Source organism: Heteronotia binoei, chromosome 14 (genome assembly GCF_032191835.1).
Source record: "Heteronotia binoei isolate CCM8104 ecotype False Entrance Well chromosome 14, APGP_CSIRO_Hbin_v1, whole genome shotgun sequence".
NCBI classification, from domain to species: Eukaryota; Metazoa; Chordata; class Lepidosauria; order Squamata; family Gekkonidae; genus Heteronotia; species Heteronotia binoei.
This window is the reverse complement of record NC_083236.1, coordinates 11,815,853-11,831,128: the sequence shown is the minus strand read 5'-3', so window position 1 is coordinate 11,831,128 and position 15,276 is coordinate 11,815,853. Positions and strand designations below refer to the sequence as shown.

The window sequence follows — 15,276 nt, the reverse complement described above, 5'->3', positions numbered from 1 at the left end:
TACATTTTGTCTGTCAACCACTAATTCCTTTCTCATTCATTTTGTGGCACCCCCCCCCCACACCCATTGTTTTGCAGCTGTAGTTGCAAAACAGTTACATTTTCATCTTTCGACCTGTTCTTTCTTTAGTTTTCTACTTATCTTGGGTTTTGGTAACAGAAGAATGTTTTAAGCATTTAGACTGGAATTTATGTACATTTGCCTATGTATAAATTCACAGGCTGACAACTATTAATGGAAAACAATAAGGGCAGCATTTTACATCTGTGGAACTGTGGTTTTTCTACCCCAGCAGTGCATCTATCAGGATAACTGAGCAGAATTGACTGATCCGTAGAATCTCCCTTGCACCTTGATACGAGTATGACTTTTTATCTGGAAGCAGGCCCTACTCATTTGCTTTCTGGTTTGTTTTACTAGGTCGTCGTTGTTTCATCCTGGTGTCTCCTGAGGGATTCAGTCTACTATACCTTCTCTGTCATTGCACTTATTTTGGTAAGTGCTCAGCAATTGCTTTTCCTGCGAAAAATTCTTCATAGAGTAAATAAAATGTGGGAGTTCCACAATTGCGTACTGTCGGCTTGCTTTTTGGAGAGGATGGCTATAACACCCTGAACCTCATTGTTTAACAAATGTTTGCGCGTTATAATTTCAAATTTTACTTCTTTTGTCCTGAGTTTGATTTCCATTCATAAAGGACTGAAAAACAGGCTGAACTCAGACAGCTGGGATTCTCTTTTTTGCTTTTATTTCTGCTGTGAAAGCAAAGGCTTATGCACTGGCAACAAAGCACGCACGTATGAGATTTTTTGCATGCTTTCCTCTGTCAGTTGCTATATCCCCTACATTTTCCCCACTACATCACCAGAAACTTTTCAGAGGCTTTTAAAAACATGGTAAATTGCAAAGTGCTACAGTGGTGCAGCGGAGAAAATGGTGACCCTAAAGGGTTGATGGAAGCAAAATGGTGCCAATGGGGGAGGGCCCTTTGAACATGCACCCTTTCTTCTCTAAGTGGCTTGATCCATAAGGACTGTGTTCTTTTCATAGCAAAATAGGCTTGGGAAAGAGTATAGTGGAGGCCAGGGCCACTAGGCAAACTAGGCGGTTGTCTAAGGCGCCGGGAGGGTGGGGGCACCAAATTGGGCTCCCCACCCCCTCCCAGTGCCCCAGGCAAGCACCTAGTTTGCCTGCCTCCTCCCCCGCCAGCCGCCACCACTGCTGCTGCCACCCGCCCCTCCATTTTTCTTCCTTTCACTTCCCCCCCCCGTGACTCCACACCTCCCCCCTCCCCACCGTGCTGCCTCCTCCTCCCTCCCGACCCTTCCCCAATGCCACGTGGATTTCAATGCCAGAGCCAGCTCTACCACCGTATTCTGGCTCTCTAAAGCCCCCCTCCTCTCGCCTGATCACTGGGTCGGTTGGCAAAACTGCGCCGCGGGGCCAGGTCGGGCCGTGCTCAGTCTGTCAGGAGCAGCGTCCTGAAAGGGCTTCTCTGCTGCCGCTGACTCCTCCCCTCCCCACTTCCTGGCTGGGAAAGGAGTCAGCGGCAGCGGAGGCACCTTTTCAGGGCGCTGCTCCTGACAGACTGAGCGCAGCCCCGCGGCGCAGTTTTGCCCGCCGACCCAGTGATCAGGCGGGAGGAGGGGGGCTTTAGAGAGCCCGAACGCGGCGGTAGAGCCAGTTCCAGCATTGAAATCCATGTGCTGTGGGGAAAGGTTGGGAGGGAGGAGGCGGCGCAGCAGGGAGGAAGGGAGGCGTGGAGGGGAGGCATGGGGGGTACTTTTGGGGGGGTGCCAGGCAATGAGTCTGCCTAGGGCACCATGGGGCATCGGGCCGCCCCTGGTGGAGGCAGGGAAAGGGTGATTGGAACACAAATAGAGTAGAATGCTGTGTAGATGCTTCCCCAAAAGTTTAGGGGAGGCTCAGTGGTCGAGCATCTGCTTGGTAAGCAGAAGGTCCCAGGTTCCCAGCATCTCCAACTAAAAAGGGTCCAGGCAAGTAGGTGTGAAAAACCTCAGCTTGAGACCCTGGAGAGCTGCTGCCAGTCTGAGTAGACGATGCCGACTTTGATGGACCGAGAGTCTGATTCAGTGTAAGTCTGAATTCATATGTTCATGTGTGTTCATGTGTAGATGCCAAAGCAGAGAAAAACGTCTGTACCCTGTAATTTTTTCTCATTTATCAAATTGTACTGAATTTCCAGATGATACTGTAATGTCTGATTTAAAAAAAAAAAAACTTTTGATAACACACCGTTGCCAGGAGGAAATTGCTTGCAAAATGGTTAAGTTATTCAGTCACTTCTGACACCCATACATTAAGATTATTTTCTGAGTGGCTTTTGTAAAGCATGTATGGTTGATGTAGCAAAATTTTTCTTTGCTGTTGTTTTTAATTCCAAAATATTTTTGGTGTATGGCTTATAGATTGCTAAATCTAGAAAAAATAAAGTGAATTTTTGGATTTTTGTATGCATCACGCATGGGATGGGAGGGGAACAGTCTTTGGTCTTCTAGCAGTTTTTGTGCAGTCAGAATCACATTAAGTAAAACTTCTCTTCTGCTGTCGCATGGTGACTTGAAACCCTAGATTTATGACATAAGAACATAAGAGAAGCCATGTTGAATCAGGCCAATGGCCCATCCAGTCCAACACTCTGTGTCACACAGTGGCCAAAAAAATATACATATATATAAAATTTTATATATATATATATACACACACACACACACACAAACACATATATGTGCACACTGTGGCTAATAGCCACTGATGGACCTCTGCTCCATATTTTTATCTAACCCCCTCTTGAAGCTGTCTATGCTTGTAGCCACCACCACCTCCCGTGGCAGTGAATTCCACATGTTAATCACCCTTTGGGTGAAGAAATACTTCCTTTTATCCGTTTTAACCTGTCTGCTCAGCAATTTCATCGAATGCCCACGAGTTCTTGTATTGTGAGAAAGGGAGAAAAGTACTTCTTTCTCTACTTTCTCCATCCCATGCATAATCTTGTAAACCTCTATCATGTCACCCCGCAGTCGACGTTTCTCCAAGCTAAAGAGTCCCAAGCGTTTCAACCTTTCTTCATAGGGAAAGTGTTCCAGCCCTTTAATCATTCTAGTTGCCCTTTTCTGGACTTTCTCCAATGCTATAATATCCTTTTTGAAGTGCGGCGACCTAGAAACACCCATAGAGAGTCTTTTATACATACACACACACTGTGGCTAATAGCCACTGATGGACCTGTGCTCCATATTTTTATCTAACCCCCTCTTGAAGCTGGCTATGGTTGTAGCCGCCGCCACCTCCTGTGGCAGTGAATTCCACATGTTAATCACCCTTTGGGTGAAGAAGTACTTCCTTTTATCCCTTTTAACCTGTCTGCTCAGCAATTTCATCGAATGCCCACGAGTTCTTGTATTGTGAGAAAGGGAGAAAAGGACCTCTTTCTCTACTTTCTCCATCCCATGCATTATCTTGTAAACCTCTATCATGTCACCCCGCAGTCGACGTTTCTCCAAGCTAAAGAGCCCCAAGCGTTTCAACCTTTCTTCATAGGGAAAGACATCACTCTCCTCATACCACTGCAGAGGCTTTGCTTTTCTCTGCCATGGTGTTCCCTTCCTCTGCTGCTGACCCTTCCATGAGCACAAGGTTAGTGTCCTTCAAGGAACCCTGACACAGGCAAACATGCTAGTGGCAGAAGGATGCCTCCACAGCATCCTGAGAGAAACCAGAGAAGGATGTCATAGGATCCACGCATGTTTCAAATGCTCAAAACCTTAGGCTTTCATTTCTTAGGGCGACTTTTGGGTTGGACTGCTGTGATTCAGGGACATGTTTCATCCCACTCCCGTCCAGTCAGCAAATATTCATCCAACTAATAACTTCAGGAGGAGGCATGAAGCAGTTGTTGTTACCCCATACTTGAAAAAAGGAACAGTCCTTCTTTGTTAGCAACAGGGAAAGCCAGTGGATCTCAGGATAATCTGCTGGAATCTGCTCAGTTAGGAAACCCCTCTGTTTTGAAAATCAGTAGACTGTTCCGCAGCAGTGGCCACTGGACCACCAGCTGTCGCTGGTGCACTGTCTGGTGACCTCTGGTGCTGCGATGAACATATTTCTTATTCCCACCAGATTCTTTGTGGTTGGGCCAGTGCTCTGTCCCTGCCATCCAAGCGACTCTTTGGGGCAACACAGTGAGGAGGGTTGCCATCCTGGGAAGGGATTTGGCTCATTACTGGTCCTCAGCAGCATGGGAGGGGACTGGCATTCCCCACCTTGGCCCGTGCTACTGCTGGCTGGATACAAGGCCGGTGAGGGCACGTGCCCAGGAGGTCCTGGCAGCCTTGCCATCCATGTAGTCATAGGAGCAGAGCTTTGGGGAGGGGGTCAGGGGAGACAGATGCAGCTAGTCCTAGTTGCAAGTTCACAGCTGCTGAAAAACAGCTGCTGTGATTGCACCGCTTGCAGAAGGCACCCACTGATCCCTGTCTTGCTGTGAGGCACAGAGGTTGTGTGGCTGTTCACTGTTCAGGTGCTTCATTTACGGTAGTTCTTGTTGTTACCCGGTGGTTTTTCTGTAGAGCTGTTCTGAATGCAGGAGATGAAACATAATGTAAAAAAGGAAGGAGACAGACCACTGCGGAGACACCTGTTTCTGCAATCGCCGCATCCGTGTGATCCTAACTGGATTGTGGACGTAGTTGTGACCACTCATACGCCCTTGAGCAATTGTTTGGGGCCTGGGAAATGTCTGAGCTGACCGAGGGAAAATGATGAAAAGCCAGAGTTTGTGCTGAATTCATTTGGGCAGAGAGTTGAGAGGGAAAGGGGCTTTCAGCTTTAGTGGCTGTAGAACCCTCCTGCCCAGTGAGTCCCACTGGAGTCACCTGTAGCCCCGGCCCCACATCCCTCGGCTTGCTTTGTAACCGTAGCTCTTGATGCCGGCAGAAGGGCCAGGTGACCCACAGCTTGCAGAAACCTGATGGCCTCGCGTTCAGTTCCTCGGGGAAACGGCAGAAGAGAGATCTAAAATTAAAAAAAATTAATTCATGGCCACGGGGGGAATATATGTCTTTAAAAAGAAATAAACATTCCAAGATTGGCTTCCCAAAGAATTTGAGAGCACCTTGCGACACAGGTTACTATTAGCCTCCCATCTCACTGAACACAGCGCAGAAAGGAGACTGGTCGCCTCCAGTGTTCCCTCTAAGCTGAGTTAGTGTGAGCTGGCTCACAGTTGTTTGGCCTCCTGTTCACACATTTCTGTCTTAGCTCAGGAAAAATGGCCCCAGAGCAAACTAAATTAGGCAGTAGCTCACAACTTTAAAGTCAGTGGCTCACGAAGTAGCATTTGCTCACAAGACTCCACAGCTTAGAGGGAGTATTGGTGCCCTCCCTCTTTCCCAGACCCCAGAGCGTTCTGCACATCGTTAGTTTATGGGGGTGGGGTGGGGGGTTAAATCCTAAGGAAGAGTGGCCTCCTTTCTACACGCCGTAGTATTGGCATGTGGAAACCTTGCTGTAGCACAAAAGCACAGGACTAAGGCCTGTCGTTTTGGGAGTTAGCCAAGAGCTGGCAGAGAAGCCAGTTACAGTGCAGATGGCTGGGACTTTGTTTTCTTGTTTTGTTTTTCTGACCATAAGAGCAGCGGAAGGCTGAAAGAGTGACAACGCATATCTACCCAGTGCAGCATTTGCATCCATCCGTGCCAAAGCAGCTGGGGAGGGAGGCGTGAAACGGAAAGGAAAGGAAAGCAGGCACAGGACGTGAGCGCAGACTAGAGGTGACTTTCATGTACTGCAGCTGGTCTGGACGGACGCAGAATGAGGCAGTTGAATTAATTAGGGACTTTTACCATTTCAGATGTCAAATGGGAGGAGGAGGCACTTTTGAATTGGGCTAGCGCAGCAGACACAGGCGGAGAAGCAGGGCAGTGTGCAGCACGACGCCTGTGAGTAGGAGGCCCAAGTTCAAATCCTCTCCTGTCCCAAAGACTGGCCGTTTTGCAGGAGAGTTGACAAGAAGCCCCGCCATGAAAATGAAGAGTTCAGTTGAAGACTACTTCAAGCCACTTGCTCGCCCAGCAAGTGACGACTTACCAAGGGTGCTGGAATTTAAGAGGCAGGCTTCGCCGCTGCATTGACTGCAGCTGAAACAGCACAATCTGGAATGCATAGATGCCAGGGCTCAGAAGCACGTGCTTTTATCTTTACTAATAGCGGAGGCCTTCAGAAGGCTCCCTCCCCCTCCTCGTTTAAAAAGGCCTGCCGGTTTCTTGGGAGTCAGTGTCCCTTAGTCCCATGGTCTGCGGGGGTGGTCCCCACGGAGGCTGAGCTTGAGTGGTTTCCCTGCAGATAAAGCACAGTGGCAACTGGGCTTCCCCATGACAGGGTTTCCAATAGTTTCCCTGTCCCACTCCCCAGCATCAGCCACACCCCTGGGGCACTGGGGCCTTTGCAGGTTTTTTTTTTTTTAAATTGGCAGCAGAACATTGTTATATCAATGTGACATGACACCAGTATAGCTCCAGGTGGATCAGTGATGGTCTGAAGCAAAAGAACAAAATTTGAGTCCAGGGGCACTTTGAAGACCAGCAAAGTTCAGTCCTGGGCATGCACTCGAAAGCATATACCCAGAATTAAGCTTTGTTGCTTAAATGTGGCACGAGACTCAGACTTTGCTCTTGTAAGTAAGTAAAGTAAGAAAAATTTTATTTATACCCCGCCCTCCCCGCCGAGGCAGGCTCAGGGCGGCTTACAGGACATGAGACGAAATCATGGTATCACAAATGACAGATAAAATCGATAACAATATAAGTACAAATATAAATTAATTTTAAAAAGTTAAAACAATTCAGCGGTGCTGCAATCTCTATTTATCCGGCAGCGTCATATTTATTCTGGTTACATCCTAAAGGCTTCTTGGAAGAGGGCAGTTTTGCAGGCCCTGCGGAACTGATTGAGGTCCCGCAGGGCCCGCACCTCCTCCGGCAGCTGATTCCACCATTGGGGGGGCTTTTATAGAGAAGGCCAGCTCCCTGGTCGTTTTAAGTTTGGCCTCCTTAGGCCCAGGGATTTCCAGGAGATTTTGTGAACTGGAGCGCAGTGCTCTCTGGGGAACATATGGAGAGAGGCGGTCCCTGAGGTAGGCAGGTCCTCGGCCATGTACATCAATTTGTTAACCAGGATCTCTGAATTTCATTTTTAAAAAGTCTCTGTCCCCTTCTGTTGCAGAGACGTGTCCTTCACCTTATATATCTGTAATGGAAATGGCTAGGGCAGGGGTGTCAAACATGCACCCGGTGGGCTGAATCAGGCCCCCGGAGGTCTCCTATCAGGCCCCTGAGCAACTGGCTGTCATCTGTCTCCTTCTCTCTCTGTCTTGTTTCCTTCTGCATAACAGCTTGCTTTGCAAGGCTTGCTCAATCACACAGGAGCTACAGAGCAAAACCTCTGTTTTCTCCGTTGGCTGAGGCTCCTCTCTTGGGGAGGAAGGAGGGGGGAAGGCAGAGCTTGTATTTCCAGGCTCTCTCAATTGCACAGCAGAGCTATTGAGCCAAGTCTGTCTTCCTTCTATTGCATGGGTGGCCAACAGTAGCTCTCTAGATTTTTTTTTGCCTACAACTCCCATCAGCCCCAGCCAGCATGGCCAATGGCTGGGGCTGATGGGAGTTATAGGCAAAAAACATCTGGAGAGCTACTGTTGGCCACCCCTGTTCTATTGACTGAGGCTTCTCCCAGTCCCCTGGGGAAGGAAGGAAAGAGCCAGAGCTTCCTTTGCCCCATTCCCTGGGTTGCATGGGAGAAATACAAAGAAAGCAACTTTAAGACCAATGAGTGCTAATATTTTAAGCATGTTAAATAGAGATCCAGTTTGGTGTAGTGGTTAAGTGTGTGGACACTTATCTGGGAGAACCAGGTTTGATTCCCCAATCCTCCACTTGCACCTGCTGGAATGGCCTTGGCTCAGCCATAGCTCTGGCAGAGGTTGTCCTTGAAAGGCCAGCTGCTGTGAGAGCCCTCTCCAGCCTCACAGGGTGTCTGTTGTGGGGGGAGAAGACATAGGAGATTGTAAGCTGCTCTGAGTCTCTGATTCAGGGAGAAGGGCGGGATATAAATCTGCAATTCTTCTTCTTCATGTTTTAAGTTTGTTTGTTTTTAAAAATCTTCAGTTGTGTTTGTCTGTGCCCTTTATAAATTGCTGCCTAATCTTAAATAGGTATACACCTGGCCTTGCCCGACATGGCCTGGCCCAACCAGACATGGCCCGGCCCAACAAGGTCTCATTCATATCAGATCCGGCCCTCATAACGAATGAGTTTGACACCCCTGCTCTGCCACAGCTGAACTCCTCTTCCTCTAGAACTCATCGCTTTCCTTTTTTTCATCCCCTGCATATTGCATTGAAAGTCAGGGCGGTTTGCAACATTTGTACCAATTCCGCACTAGGCTTGTTGTGGGTGGAGAGCCCTCTTGCTCCCGGGGCTTCTCTCCATTTTCGCACAAGTTGCCCCGGAGCAAGCGAGTTCCGCAGCAAGCGAGTTCCTCTGACAAGCGGTTTCTGCTTGCTGCAGAAAAGCAGCGCACCAACTCGCAGCTCTGGGGTAGCTTATGCGAAAATGGAGACAAGCCCCGGGGGCAAAAGGGCTCTCTACCCGGAACAAGCCCTAGTGCGAAATCAGCTACTCCAGCTCAGCGGATGAGACTCAGCGAGTGAATGAAAGTTGTTTTCCAGCAGGAACCTATGCTGCTCCCTCAAAGGAAGTCCCGCCTCCTCCGCCTGAGACCCTGTAGAACCACTGCCATTTGGGGCTACACAGCTGGGGCCGGTGCACAGCAACTCCAAGCAATGTATTGCTACATCTCCGCCGACCAATTAGTTGGGCAGGCAGTTGTTTCGAGTTGTTTAATATTTCCCAGGGATCATTTGCAAGAGACATCATGCACCAAGGCAGATGGAGAAAACAGACAGGGTGTGAGAACGTAGAAAAGAGCCCGAGTCCAGGAGCACCTTAAAAACTAACAAAATTTGTGGCTGCAGGGGAGGAGCCTTTGTGAGTCACTGCTCACTTCTTCGGATATTGCGCATCTGAAGAAGTGAGCAGTGCTGCATGGAAGCTCCTCCCCTGCCTCAAATTTTTCAGGTGCTCTTTTCTATTGCTGCAGGCAGACTAACACAGCTGCCCTTCTTGCTTCATGTTATGATAAGAGTGGAAGGGTTTGTCCTGGCTGGAAGTGAATGGCAGGGTCATGTTTTGTTTCTCCATCCAGGGGAGGGACGGTGGCTCAGTGGTAGAGCATCTGCTTGGGAAGCAGAAGGTCCCAGGTTCAATCCCCGGCATCTCCAACTAAAAAGGGTCCAGGCAAGTCAGCGTGAAAGACCTCAGCTTGCGACCCTGGAGAGCTGCTGTCAGTCTGAGTAGACAATACTGGCTTAAGGAGAGGGACTGTGGCTCAGTGGTAGAGCATCTGCTTGGGAAGCAGAAGGTCCCAGGTTCAATCCCCGGCATCTCCAACTAAAAAGGGTCCAGGCAAGTCAGCGTGAAAGACCTCAGCTTGCGACCCTGGAGAGCATGGAAGGGACGGTGGCTCAGTGGCAGAGCATCTGCTTGGGAAGCAGAAGGTCCCAGGTTCAATCCCCGGCATCTCCAACTAAAAAGGGTCCAGGCAAAGAGGCGTGAAAAACCTCAGCCTGAGACCCTGGAGAGCATGGAAGGGACGGAGGTTCAGTGGCAGAGCATCTGCTTGGGAAGCAGAAGGTCCCAGGTTCAATCCCCGGCATCTCCAACTAAAAAGGATCCAGGCAAGTAGGCATGAAAAACCTCCGCTTGAGACCCTGGAGAGCCGCTGCCAGTCTGAGTAGACGATACTGACTTTGATAGACCCAGGGTCTGATTCAGTAGAAGGCAGCTTCATATGTTCATATGTTCTTGCTACTTATTTTTGGTGAGCTTTCTGTATTAGTTACTGGGGGGGGGGGGCGGAAATCTGTTGCTTATGATAAAAGGAGGCATGTATTATGTGTACATTATCTGGGTCAGAAAGGAGAGGCTGGGTCTCATGAAATGTGTGAAATATGGGGGCGGGGCATCTGTACTAGGAAGCAAATTGTGATGGGAGGAGATGCTTCATGGACAACCTCATGTGACACTGTATCTGTCTTAAATTTTCTCCACAGTTTATTTATGATGAAAAAGTTTCCTGGTAAGTGGATGTGCCGCTGTTGGGAAACAAAAGCTCTGCTGAGCAGTTCAGGGTCCAATGTATTTCTCTGTGGGGATCCCTAGTTAGGAGGGGGACATTTCTGCATCTTTGTGGAGGAGGAAAGTGCACTTTTCTAGCACTTCCGGGTCAGCTAGTTCTGCACAGCCAGGCGAGCCTCTGCTGAAGGCCTGTCAAAGCCAGCTGTCTGTGTGAATGCAGCAACCCTTTGTGAACAAGCGTGCCTCCAAGATGACAGCAGAGGAAGAAAGAAAAGGAAGCTGCCAAAACGAAAAGACTTAAGTGGATTCTTATGGCTATTATTGTGGAGTTTAACAGCCTGACAGCATATTATGGTCGCCATAGGGATGTCGCTAAAAATAGCCTCCCTGGGGTAAGCCACTCTAGCTATACCAGGATCAGTGATCATCAAAGAGTCAAAGACTTTGGCTTCCCTATGGATCTCTGCTTCGACAGGTCAGGAAGCTTTTTGAAACACTGCAGCAACCTGCCAAACCCTGTTTGAGTAGAGATGACAGTGGGGTGGGGAAAAGGGAGGAGGATGTGTGCCAGCATGCAGTGATTCCGCTGTGGCTGTTGCCCAACCTTCAGTCTCTGAAAAGAAATTAATCTGGATCCACCAAAGATCTCCTTGAACAGAAGCGCTTCCTGCCAATGGAGTGCAACTTCCTCTCCTCCTCTTTCCTGTTGCAGCCCCTGAAATGCTGCTCCTAAGGGGACCCCCCGTCCCCTCCCCTCCCCTCCCCTCCCCAAGACCTGCAGTGGGAAAGGGGTAGAAGCCCATTTCTGGGATAGGGTGGGATATAAACCCAACAAAATAAATAAATATTGGCAAAACCCCTTTCCCCTTCTGCACGTGGAAATCCTCCTTGGGTCTGTACTCAAGTCTCATTTAGAGAATGGTGGCAAAGAGAAGAGAGGGATTTATGAGAGAGAACAGGAGAATGAAAGGGCTTCTCTAAGATGAAGGGGCTTCCTGTTAGCTTTGGTGGTGGGGGGAGGAATGATGGGTTCCTTGCCCTGTGGGGCCGGATAGTGACTGCAAAGTGAGGGGGACTTCTGTCCAGGCAACACAGGGAGGAAGGGGTCATTCCCTCCCTTCAGTTTCTTCACCTCAGCCCTGATCCAGATTCCCCCTCCTCTCACACAGATAGGTTTGAAACGAATTAAAGATGGGAGATCCAATCACCGGTCTCTCATATCCCATAGTATTCTTTATAGCGCTGCATTTAAGAATGCACATAATGAAGGGTTTAGATCAATCTAGGAATCCTGGGGAGCCTTGATGGTGGTTGTGTGAGAAGCACTAACTGGATTTGGGTGCTGTTCTCCATGGACTCCGGCTAAGCTGTCCTGCAAGCTGGAAGTCTCCATTTGCATTAATTACATGCAGGAAGCACAGGAGAGCTGCCAGTCCTCAGAGAGTCTGACCTCAAGTTTCAGGTTCTTCACTCCCTTCTGAGGTCATTAGAGGAGGGCACGGGAGGCCAGGACCAACTGCTTAATGGGGGGGGGCTTCTTTTCCCTTCACACCCACCTCCCTTGTCCATCAGGCTCCACCCATGAGGCATCAGTCAAAACCAGATTTCTCCTCTGGCCCAACAGATGCCAACTCCCACAACAGTCTCCCCTACCCCTCTAGGCTCCACCATGACTGTGGCTCCGGGGCAGAGCATCTGCTTTGGGTGCAAAAGGTCCCAGGACCAAGGATCAGTCAGTCAGTGTGCAAAGGACTTCAGCATGCGGCCCTGGGGAGCCACTGCCAAGGCAGAGCAGTCAAGACTGATGCACCAACAGTCGGACTCAGTATAAGGCAGCTTCATGTGCACAACCCACTCATCTACCAGTGACGCTGTTGCCAGTTGCCCAGCATCCCACCCCTTCCGGGTGGGGCCTGGGGATGCCCTTAAGCAGGATGTAGTGATATTTCACTGCATAGCAGTAATAAGGGTAGAATATTTCCATGAATCCACCAGGAATTGTACCATATGGTATCTGTGGTTGTGTGTAGTCAGGGTCAGAGTCTAACCATACCCTAAAACATTTTAAACAACAGCAGCAGCAGGGAAATTAGCATTATGCTGAAGAGGCTAGGGCCAGATTAGTGCTTCCCGTCTTTAGTGCATGTGTTCCCCCCCGAGGAGGCATGCGCAGAAGTCTTAGAAGTGGTCTGTGGGCTGGCTGATGGCCCTGAGGCCTCAACGTGCCACCACGAGAATGAGCCCCAGAAACGGAGTTCCGTCATTCCAGGGCCCCATTTGAGACTCCGCAACCCTTGCTGGCCACCCCTCCTTAGCTTTTAGGCTCCACCCCCAAATCTCAGCCTGGGCCTCAGGACAGTAGAGGCCCCCGGGCAGAGGTCATCTGGGGAAGGATCCCCTTCAGTCCCGCAGAGTCCTCCGGTCCATTCCTTGACTTTCTTTTCTTCCCTGTTTGACTGCAGGTGGGAGTCCTTAACGCTAGTGACGATGTACGCCATCTACATTATCATCATGAAGTAAGTACAATATATCTTTGTGTACCCTTCGGAGTTTTAATGCCGATTTAGAAAATTCCCGTGGAATAAGAAATAAGGACAAAGAGAAGGTGTGTTGCCTGCAATGGACTGCGTTGTTTTTTTTTAATTAATAAAACCAAATTGATTTTCCATTTTGTTACATCAGAATTAACAGCGTTAATCACGTGACTTAGGAAGCCAGGGGAAGCTGTGTCTGCATTTCTTTCCAAGAAGCATGAACTTCTGCTTTCTGTTAGACCCTTTCGCTCACTTTGGCCACAATCCTGAAGCCAGCAGTTCTGGTCCCCCCAATAATCAAGGAGCAAACAGGAAGAGGGGGTGGGTGGATATAGAAGCCATCAGTTTGTCCCTGTGCTCGGCAGATCAGACGTCCTAAGCTGGGGGGGGGAGGGAGTGAATGACCTTCTTTAAAGGTCCCCCCCCAGCCGATCAGCTGAATGGCGGGTTAAACAGCTCTGGCGCACTCACGATCAATGCAGGGTTGAGGGGCAGGCCAGCAGCATATGGAAGGACGAGCGAGCCGCTGAAAGAGCGGCGGCTGCCGCTGCCTCTTCCCCACTTCCTTCCTGCATTACGTGGGAAGGAAGGGGACGGCAGGGCGGGGTGCTGCAGAGGGGGCAGCGGGGTGTGAGTCTGCCTGGGTTGCCTCGCGCCCTAGGGCTGGCCCTGCCTATATGGGAAGGAGCACACCAAGCAATAGGGCCAGTAGGCAGATGTGAACCATCCGTTCAGCTCTTATTCCTTCTCTTTGAAACACACGGTTCAACATAGAGAGAAAACTGGTCGACCATCAAGAAATATGGGCTTGCAAGTCTGCGTGTAATTGGGATGCTTAAATCCCATTTATTTCAGCAGCAAGTAAACACCCTACTTGGGCAGAATTACAGCCATATTCTGCAGGAAGTGCCGCCCAAAGCCCTAGATGCCAACACATCACTGACGTTAGCTTTTTGCTATCCTGTATAGTGCCAGCAGAGAACTAATGTTTTCCAAGAAGGCACAACTCCAAGAACTGGCAGTCAGGATGACTTGACTGTGTGGCATGTTGACCCCACCTCTTGTCAGCGTAGAGAAGAAGCATATCAGTGCTTGCAGCAGCCAGCACTCTCCCTGATGTCAGCCTCTCCCCACCCACTCACCCACCCACCCACTCACTTACTCACTCAGAGAGCACTCTGAGAGAAGGAGCCAGAGAGTTCTCTGCTCTGGGAATCTTTCAAACGGCCAATGAGCTCTGCAGATGGGGTGCAGATCCCCTCATGCAAAGGTGTCTGTGGCCACACCTCTGCTGCTGACCGTGCTGCCTTCTCCACACAAGAGCCTGGGTCCTGAAAATGACCCAGAAGCAAAGCAAAAGGGATCCAGACACCGAGGCAGTAGAAAGAGAACACAAAACCAAACCGCCCTGAGGTGTCAGGAGACAGGCGAGTTTATAAATCTGTGAAAGAAATACAAATTCACTCCAGTTAACTTGGCGGGGGTGGGGGGGGGTGGACTCCCTCTGCATAGCCCCATGGGGGAAAGCATTTATGTGGGAAACAGGACTGAGGAGGTCCAGATCGCACCCCACCCCCCGAGAAAAGCTGGGAGTGAGCACAACCTTCGCTAACAATGCCAGATGGCAGCACGATGGAGGGAGGAGGCAGGACTAGCACCCGTGTCTCTCATGTTGTAGACCATTCCTCTAAACAGGCCCACAGGAAAAAAGGCACACGATGGGGCAATTTCAGTCATCTATGAAGCCAGGCTAAAAATGACTGCAGCCTTACCCGAGTGGCCTGATCTCATCAGATCTCGGAAGCTAAGCAGGCTCAGCTCAGGTTAGTGCTTGGACGGGAGACCACCAAGGAAGTTCAGGGTCGCTGTGCAGAGGCAGGCAAGGGAAAACTATCTCTTGGCTTGAAAACCCCCATGAGGGGTCGCCATAAATCAGCTGGGACTTGGCGGCACTTCACGCACACACAAAGAGAGTCAGAGCGCAGCCAATCAGTAGAGGCTCAGCATGCTTGAAGATTCTGGAGTGGAAGGAATCTTCCCATGGAAGGAATCTTCTTCATAGCTGAGATTTTATACCATCAGCCCTGGTCACTGGAGGTAGTGCGCTCAGACTGACTCATTCGCTTCTGCAGATGGGGTGCAGATCCCCTCATGCAAAGGTGTCGGTGGCCACACCTCTGCTGATCACCATGCTGCCTTCTCCACACAAGAGCCTGGGTCCTGAAAATGACCCAGAAGCAAAGTAGCTTCTTTTATATCCATCTCTTGCTGGATTCCTAAGATTTGTTCCCACTCCCTACTGCCGTTCCTACCAGCAACTCTTGTTCTTCATTTCTCCCTTCCTCTGTCAGGCAACTGCATAACGGTTGCAGATTGGTGCATGGTTTGTGGGAGAAGGTATGTTGTTGATGTCACAGATCCTAGCCAGTAGACACCTTCTGTAGTTGACTACATGCAGGAACCTTGCAGAACTGTTTGTTTGTTTTTTCTTCTAGAGTGTGTTTCTGTTAAAAGAGATGTCTGTTTTC

The 15,276-nt window shown here is 49.7% G+C and overlaps 1 protein-coding gene across 2 annotated transcripts in view; it reads left to right on the top strand.

Moving 5' to 3' along the window:
* Positions 1–15,276, top strand: part of LOC132582502 (sodium/potassium/calcium exchanger 3) — an 85,494-nt gene that overhangs the window by 40,578 nt on the left and 29,640 nt on the right. For both annotated transcript variants that reach the window (XM_060254097.1, XM_060254096.1), the window contains exons 5-7: positions 421–495; positions 10,190–10,215; positions 12,677–12,730. In XM_060254097.1, the coding sequence (XP_060110080.1) occupies positions 421–495; positions 10,190–10,215; positions 12,677–12,730 (155 nt within the window). The remainder of the gene's footprint in view (positions 1–420; positions 496–10,189; positions 10,216–12,676; positions 12,731–15,276) is intronic.